The sequence below is a fragment of the Malaya genurostris genome, chromosome 2 (genome assembly GCF_030247185.1).
Source record: "Malaya genurostris strain Urasoe2022 chromosome 2, Malgen_1.1, whole genome shotgun sequence".
Classification (NCBI taxonomy): domain Eukaryota; kingdom Metazoa; phylum Arthropoda; class Insecta; order Diptera; family Culicidae; genus Malaya; species Malaya genurostris.
In genome coordinates this window covers 319,962,300-319,971,550 of record NC_080571.1, presented here as the reverse complement: position 1 = coordinate 319,971,550, position 9,251 = coordinate 319,962,300, and the positions used below count along the sequence as shown (strand labels likewise).

At 38.8% G+C, this 9,251-nt stretch overlaps 1 protein-coding gene across 1 annotated transcript; it reads right to left on the bottom strand.

Annotated features, from left to right (window-relative positions):
• Window positions 1–310: 310 nt before the first annotated feature.
• Window positions 311–1,203, bottom strand: LOC131427644 (uncharacterized). The gene is made up of 2 exons (XM_058591027.1): window positions 617–1,203; window positions 311–532 (listed from the first exon to the last, which is right to left on the bottom strand). The coding sequence occupies exons 1-2, from the start codon at window positions 1,186–1,188 to the stop codon at window positions 478–480; spliced, it is 627 nt and encodes a 208-aa protein (XP_058447010.1). The 5' UTR covers window positions 1,189–1,203; the 3' UTR covers window positions 311–477.
• Window positions 1,204–9,251: the final 8,048 nt, after the last annotated feature.

The window sequence follows — 9,251 nt, the reverse complement described above, 5'->3', positions numbered from 1 at the left end:
ACGTAAAATTTTATTTACTTATTTCAAGAAATAAAAAACGTAAGCTTTTACGGAAAAAACACATTAACTATCAATTGCTGAGCAAAGAGAAAAAAAGAAAAAGTGGAGTAGAAAAGTATGTTGCTACCTTAAATACAACAAGAAATATTCACGATTCAGTTCTACCCATTTTTGTACAGGGTGAATTTTCAAAAGGCACCCCATAGTAAAGTAAGTCGTATTCACAATAAAATAAAAATAACTCCGAAACCGTGACTGAATAACATCCGCAAATTTGAAATGTTATTGGCTACTAAAGCTAGTACTGGCAAAACCTCACCAGAGGATTCTATTTTGGTAGTTCAATCTATTCTGCGGAGCTCGAGGGCTACGAAATACGACATAAATCAAAAATTCGAAACCAGCTTGTTTGGAAATCTCTTAATTGATTCGAATTTATGCCGGATCGGCAGATTTTCCGTCCGCCTCTGTGCTTTTTCACTTGGTAAGCAACTCTTTGATGACCCGTTCCGAGAGTAACGATTTTGAATTCCTGCAACAGCATAAAAAAGGGGAAAATTTATACTCGTTCTCATCCACAATGCCAGCAGTTTGCAGTTTCTGAATGTCACTGTACCTTTTCAATTTAAGAATGTCTTCCCCGATTGGGCTACCCTGTTGGTCTAGCCGGAAAAAGTTCTCCAGATCCTGTAGGGTGGCTGCACCGGAGGTCACCCGAGTGTCAAGCAATTTACGGGCACTTTCCCGGAACCGGTCGATACAGTCTTCGATTTCCGTATGCATCGCATCCAGTTCCTCCTGCACTAGCAGCCCCTGACGCAAATAGGGCTCGGTGGCATCCTTCAGCTGGGTGCTCAGACAGAGTAGAATATAATCGACGAATTTCAACCGAATGGCAGTCCGACTGCGAGTACGAGCCCGGTCCAACGATTCGAGATGGAGAGCATACAGAAGGATGGACACAATGAAGACTATCGTGACGATGCCAAAGGCGACACCGAACGGAAATTCCGTGAGGTTTTCATTTAGGTTTTCGAAGAAATCCGGACGATTGTTGACAAGCCAGTGGACAGTTCCGGTGCCGACTCCGATGGTCAGACAAAGACTTAGAACATTTTTGTAATTTTGATTAATGTAACCATGAACGCGAACAATGCGCGAGGTTATAAAACGTGAAACGTGAAACATTTTCCGTCAGAACTGCTCTCGGGGACCGGCGAGGACTACTAGATGAGCTTTGATTAAGCTTGATTAGGTTCCAAATGGGCGTGAATATGGCGAATGTCGGGAAAATGGCAAACGCAATCGAATCCATCAAACATCATCCACATCAAGAGCTCTCAGCACCGCATCACTCTTCGTTACCCGTTGGCTCGTATGTCCCGGGCACTTATAGAAATAAATATCGCTATCATGTCACGTCCGAGCTTTATGCCCCATTTTGTACCGCCCGCTCTTGTCTTCCGGCCTCTTACCGACGGTTCGACGGTTTGTGGGAATTCGTGGGTGAGCGAAGTCCCGTTGGCCGTGGTGGACAGACGAGTGGACGCAACCGAAAAAGGCTATCACTCGACGCACTTAAACTTGATGCTTATGGCTGTTTCACGCCTGCAATATTAATGTTCCAAACTACACACGCTCGCAACAGCTGCCAGCTGCAGGAACGAAATGACCCACCGATTGTTTCTCACAGAGACAAACGAAAAGAACACAACGAAGAAGAAGGGGAAGATATTAAACAGTCATTCAGCTAGTTACATTTTTAATAGAAGAATAATGGCCGAGGTTGTGCTGCTGTTCCTCAGAGCAGAGTACCTTTCCCGGGTCAATTCGCCTCTGGCAGTCAGCACAGGTCCTGTGCGGTTGGTTGCCATTGGATTGGATTGGTTGTGAAACGTACCGGGAAATGGTGATGGTCCACGCACCATAAAAACACACTTCGGAATGTCCGTGACTACAAGTGGTTTATTGCTGGCAGCATCACTAACTGCCACTAGCTAGCCTGCCAGGCTCCTCATCGGAATGGTAAAAATATGTTGTTAATTACCGTCACAAAGTACGATTTATGGACCATTGATTCCTTGGCTGCGGTACGTGCTGACGTGTGAGCGTGTTGGTTACGTGCCTACGTGGTTACAATTCCGAATTGTCCAGTAGCATGAGGTCGTGGTAGCAGTTTTTCGGAAAGTTACAAGTCATTGTTCGTACTATTGAAAAAAAAGTTTTCTGAGGTTGCAGAACAGCATCAAGCTTTATGAGAAGTATGGAGCATCATTGATGATAGATCTTTTTGCCTTTCTCATAAAGGACGGTTATTACACGTCAATCAAAAGGTTCCCAGTCTAACAGACAGATGGCACCAGAAATTAAAAATCTCTCTACACTGAAATGCAAAACAACCTAATTTTAAATACAATCCACCCAATTTGGGGGTTCCATTAATTTACCTAATTTTAGGTAAAGTGGCTCTACATATGTAGTTTTCGTAAGGCACGTGAAAAAAATACTTAAAGATGAATTATATTTAATCTACAGTTGAGTCGTATTGACTCAATTTCAGGTTGATACGGTTTACTTAATTTTAGCTTATTGAACGAAACTCTCGCTGTTGGGTGGTTTTGCTCTTTGTATTATGACAACAATGGAAAGAGCGTATGAAAAAAAAGATCAAAAGAACTCAAAATTAAGTAAACAGAAGTCAAATAATAGGTTGTTTTTATTTTTCGTGTAGCGTTCAATAGAGACATTTTTCAGATGTCATTAGTCAAAATTTCGTGCACGCTTACTAGAAGTAACTCAGAGTTTGAGTATTAACTACTCATTTTCAAATGATACATGGAAACATCTAAAATTGAGTAGTACCATCAATGATAATGAGTAATTCTTACTCTAAATTTGAGTCTAACGCAATAATTCATTTTTAGGGTACTATTCGAGAGATCAGTAAACAAGTCGTAATAACAATTTGTGTTAACTGGCGCTATTTTTTCGTCAGTGTATTTCTATTTAGCTGTTCATATGTTGCAAATATGATATCTCGAAGTTAGCAGTCAATTGTAAACGGAATAATAAATAAATACTGTGGTTTTATTTCAAGTATCGAGTGTCAGTTACTTAATGTTTAAATACAATATACTCACAAAAGGAGCAAATTTTTCCGCAATTTTGATGTATGTGAAAAAAATTTCACTCAAAATTTGAGTGCCAATTACTCATAAAATGTGAGTAAATATGAGGCCCATGTACAAATAAAGCATTACTCAGTAAATGAGTAGATTTTACCCAAACATTGTTTCCAATGGAAGAACTCGAATTTGAGTAACTAAGGAGTTACTCTAATTTAGAGTTGTTCCACTGTTCTGTAGATGAGTGGTATCTTACTCATTTTTGAGTAACTATTTTTAAACGTGTGACATTTCGCTCATTAGTGTGTTATTTGTTGTGCTGACAGTGCGCTACTGAGAAGCAATTCCATGCGGAATCGGCTGGCTGTTAGCACGACCCCCTTCCGATTTGCATGAAATTTTGCATGTATGGTCGTTATGGCAAACGAAGTATTTTTCACTGGTCCAGAGATTTTTTTTCACTCAAGACTATTTTATGAAATGGGCGTGTGTTCTTTACGCCACATTGTTTTCAAACAGTTATAGCTAGAAATCTATAGCTTCTATAAAAACTATAACTATTTGTCGATAATCGAAAATAAATTTATTATTTAGTTATATTACCATACGTTTTTGCCTTTCTCATATAGAAAGGTTATGCAATCACTGTGAAAACCGACTTTTCAACCGAAGCCCGGAAGGCCAAATATCATGTACCATTCGACTCAGCTCGACGAACTGAGCAAATGTTAGTGTGTGTGTGTGTGTGTGTGTGTGTGTGTGTGACAAAAATGTGCTCTTGATTTTCCTCGAAGATGGCTGGACCGATTTTCACAAACTTAGATTCAAATGAGAGGTCTCTTGGTCCCATAGGTTGCTACCCAAAAACATTTTTAATATTATTAAATACTTGTAGCTGTCTTCAATGCTACATAATAAATCTTGCAATAAAACTTTAAACTCCACGAAAGCCTACTGAAAACCTCTATAAGAGCATGTTCCTGCAAAGTGGACCATTCTTCATAAGGTTCATAAATCAAAATGAAGAATCAGCATAAACCTGCTTTAAAACTCCAAATTCAAGAAAATTTTGAAACCAGCTTTACGATCAACATTAAATTTCTTTGGATGGAATGAATTCCGCTATGGATAAACTGTCGTTTTGATGATATTTTTCTTGACTATGTGTGTCATGTAACTTCGAATGCAATCAGTAAGAATATATTATATTTTAATTACGTGTTTGAGACCTTTTCCGAACGTAAAAACTTTATGCGCTTTCATTTTTATCGTGAATGTAAGGATAAAAATAAGAATTATAACTAATCGCCTTCAAATAAATGCGGTTTTTGCGAAAGTCTCCATGATTTATGAAAATTATTTTTTGTGATTCATCGTCATTTTTGTATAAAACTATTCTGTGGCGATGAAACTTGTGCATACGATCTGAAAATGAATCAAGAAAGTCCAACATATTTTCTCGTTTTTGCATTTCGAAGTTTATTTGATGTCAATAAATGCTACGGTATAGAACATCATAATGGCGGCCATGAAATTTCTTTTAATGCAAATTACACCTAACCTAAGAAGCAATAAATCAAACTACAACTAATGTGTCATAAATGTACTTTAGAACCCTCAAATTTACTCTGAGTGAAATTGTCATAGAATGAACACGCACACACACAAAACTAGATTTATGAAAGAATTTAACTGGCAATAATTTTTTAAAGAAAATGTTTGAAAGCAATATTAAGAGTGTTTGCATGGTTTTATTCTAGAGCAAATTGTTTTATTTTTATTTTATTTTTAGTGTAGGTAAAGGGTTTTATAGAAGCTTTGAAAACTATGATATTACTGGTTAAAAGAGACACTTATTATAGTTGTCATAAAACAGGTAGTGATTGAAAAATCAATTACAAAACTCCTATAAATTATAATCAAAACCATAAGGCATTCGAATTGTTACTTGGGTATTGAAGTAACGGGGTAAAATGTGTAAAAAATGAAGAAAAAGGGCACTCTAGTGGTCCCATAGGTTGCTATTGAATTTCATCTGAATCCGATTTTCGGTTCAGGAGTTACGGGGTAAAATGTGCAAAATGAACTAAAAACTTTTCCTCGATTTTAATGTGGAACACATTCTTGTTTTCTATATAGGCGTGCTAACTAGAAACTCAAGAAAAATACACGTAGAAATGTGGTCAGGTTTTGAACAATTACAGCTCAGTCAATTTTATATAAATTATTAATATTATGTCACCATTTGATTGGAAATATTTCTACGTATTGATTTGAATGTTCATAGCCATGTATTTTTAATTGTATATCATTGAAATATTGATGAATAGCTACCAGTGTCCTATTTGGTCTGCAAAAAATTTCCGGCATACCGGATTTCCCTGCCATAGTCGACGGTTTCGAAGGAGTAAGAGATATATCCATTCGAAAGCATCGCTCTGATTGGTCAATCGATGCTAAAGCGCAGCTGTTGGAAGCACGCGAATCTATAAATATAAGCAAAATTATAGCTAACGTTTCAGTCCAATGAGTAGCATGCTAGAGGGAGGTTGTTGCTAGACAGCAAGACAAAACGTGCCATAAAATGAACCCCTTCGGAATTCCATTTACTATAACATTCACTTCTCTCTTTTTCTCTCCTTTTTTCCTGCATTGCTATCAAGCATGGTTTTTATCGTATCAAAGAACGTTCACTGGCAACTCTTCAACGATTGAATCAGTGCCATCAAAGAGAAAAGGAAATCATCGCAACAACAAAAACCTGGCATGGCTCATTTAACATAGAATCGACACCAGTGCGAGAGCGAATTTCTCTCGATGACATTTCTGAGCACGCTGCTGAGGGGATCCTCTCTGAAGCAACAAACGGTCGCTTATTCTAGTTTCGCGATCCGATTCTATACAGACAGTTGACAATTGCGATACACCCAAACCTCCGGCTACGAACACTTTTTATACGTTACCTCTTTTTACGTACCTCTTTTTACGAACCAAATCCCAAATAACGTAATCTTTTTTTACGAACCAAATCCCAAATAACGTAAACTTTTTTTACGAACCTACTTCGTAAAAAGAGGTTTTGTCATTCATCGAAAGCGATTTCCATGGAAACTATTACAATATGGGTATTTTTTGAACGGGTTTAAAGAGTAGATTCCGGAAAATGATGTTTGAGGTATTTTAGAAATCCAAGATGGCGACTTCCGGTTTGTTGATATTCCTCGAAAATCCCTACAATATGGGTATTTTTTGAACGGGTTTAAAGAGTAGATTCCGGAAAATGATGTTTGAGGTATTTTAGAAATCCAAGATGGCGACTTCCGGTTGATTGATATTCCTTGAAAACCCTTACAAAATGGGTATTTTCGGAACGGAATTGATGAGTAGATGTCGGAAAATGATGTTTGAAGTGGTTCTGAAATCCAATATGGCGACTTCCGGTTTGTTGATATTCCTCGAAAATCCCTACAATATGGGTATTTTCGAAACGTGGTTAATGAGTAAATATCGGAGAACGATATTTGAGGCGGTTCTTAAATCCAAGATGGCGACATCCGGTTGATTGATATTCCTTGAAAACCCTTACAATATATTTTCGGAACGGAATTGATGAGTAGATGTCGGAAAATAATTTTTGAAGTGGTTCTGAAATCCAAGATGGCGACTTCCGTTTTGTTAATATTCCTTGAAAACCCATACAATATTGGTATTTTCGGAACGGAATTGATGAGTAGATGTCAGAAAACGATGTTTGAGGTAGTTCTGAAATCCAAAATGGCGACTTTCGATTTGTTGATATTCCTTGAAAACCCTTACAATATGGACATTTTCGGAACGGTATAGTGTTTTAAGTTTCGTTAAGTTGAAGTCAAGTTTCGTTAAGTTGAAGTTATTACACCTCTGTTGTGTGTCGAGATTTTTCGAAAATTCGTGTTGCAAACGTATCTTTTACCAACCGATCGTTAGCAATTTAATGTTGGTGAACCTTCAAGAAGTTCTTCGACGTGAAAGATCAACCGATTGTGTTTTATCGAGGAAGAAAATCAGCGTCGCTTTTATCAAATCGTTCGGATCTGTGCTTGCTCCCGCTCAAGTAGCTTATACGTCATCACCATAAACAACGCTTTCGTTAAGTTTCTGTTTGTCACGAATCTGGTGTGAAGCGCAATGGCTAAAAAACAATGCGGCGAATGCAGAGAGGATGTCAACGATATTGAACCGATGCGTTGTGGTTTTTGCGAATCCTTCTTACATATCAGCCAAACTTGTTGCGGTATAAACGCTAGAGGTTTGAGAGATTATTTTAATCTCGGAAAGCTATTACTTATATGTACACCATGCAGAGAAGAGTTAAAAGGCCGAAGCATTCGCAAGTATATTGCTGAGAACCAACAACCTCTACCGCCCGTCTCGATTAGTGATATTGATCTACCAGCGCAAGTCCAGGAGTTATCTAAAGCGGTTGTTGCTCTCAATAATAAAATAGACAATATGTCGGCTCAAAGACAGCGTATATGGCCAGCACCGTCGGATACACCTAGGGGAACGAAACGTCGCCGAATGGATGATGATAAAACGACTATTCAAGCTCCTACTGAACGCGGCATAAACGAAATTGATTTCAGTGACCTGTCGGTTCGTTCTATTTTCACTAACGAAGAGAAGTTCTGGCTTTATCTTTCGGGGTTCAATCCGTTAATCACCGACGGTGATGTTCAAAAAATCTTATCCCGTTGTTTGAATGTAGCGGAACCAACAGATTTCGTACGACTCGTACCGAAAGGAAAAGACGTCACTGGTATGTCGTTCGTTTCATTCAAAATTGGTCTAGATCCCAACTTGAAAACTAAAGCGTTGGATCCAGCATCATGGCCTGTTGGACTGCTGTTTCGTGAGTTTATACCTCACCCAAAAAACACCAACTCAGAGACCATGTAAACAGGCTTGTTTCAGTGGGTTCGGCAGATGACGGTGGGAACCTACGGGTTTCCACCAGAGGCGAGTATTATTCAATGAATTCATCGATTCCTACAATAAACGTTCCCGTGTTGCAGCATGACGATCCTGAAGACGCTGTGATATGGATATATTACCAAAATGTTCGTGGCATGAAAACGAAAATCGACGATATATTTTTGGCCTCGAGCGATTGTAATTACGATGTCATAATACTGACTGAAACCGGACTTGACGATCGCATTAACTCTCTGCAACTGTTTGGAACATCGTTCAATGTTTTTCGTTGTGACCGTAGTACCCTTAACAGTAACAAAACAAGTTTTGGGGGCGTTTTAATTGCTGTGTCACAAAAATACACCAGCTCAAAGATCGAAACAGTGAATGGTCAATGCTTAGAACAAGTGTGTGCGAGTGCCACTGTTAAGGGGAAAAAAATGTTCATATGTGGTGTGTACATCCCTCCTGATAGGAGTCAAATCGTCGAAGTAATAGAGGCACACATTTCCACTGTTATTGAACTAAACTGTAAGGCATCTGCTGATGAAACTATTCTTGTTTGTGGTGATTTTAATCAGCCTCGAATTGTATGGGCTTATGGACTGGATACCACGCATTGTTTTAACTCTTCTTCGCTGCCCGCTGCGAGTACGGCGCTGATCGATGGCATGGATTTTTTGAATCTTCACCAGTCGAACCAAAATAAAAATCATCTCGGACGGGTACTCGATCTAGTGTTTTGTTCCTGTGACCGCTCATTGTTTGTTGACGAGTGTGTAGCTTCGCTCCTACCCGTTGACCCGCACCATCCACCTTTAGTAATTTCGTTGCCCATTGAAGACAATAATTCACGACACGCAGCAAGTTCGGGAGACACACATTTACGGTTAAATTATAGAAAAATGGACTTCTCAGCTCTGATGGAATATTTGCAGAATTATAGTTGGACAACTCTGCGCGAAACGGATAATGTTGATGAGATGGCATCGTCGTTTTGTAGTACTATCTCCCGTTGGCTCAGTACAAATTTACCATTTGTTAAACGACCTATTTCTCCCCCGTGGGCCACATCACGTTTACATGATTTAAAGCGAAAGCGCAATGCTTGGCAGCGCAGACACCGTCGTTGGCGGAGCTTAGAAACAAAACAAAATTTCAAAAAATCGAGTG

Excerpts from the sequence above, each read along its gene's own strand:
- LOC131427644 (XM_058591027.1), bottom strand. The coding sequence starts at position 1,188 with ATGTTTCACGTTTCACGTTTTATAACCTCGCGCATTGTTCGCGTTCAT. Across the intron at positions 533-616 it reads GACATTCTTAAATTGAAAAG|GAATTCAAAATCGTTACTCT; the intron begins GTACAGTGACAT and ends ATGCTGTTGCAG.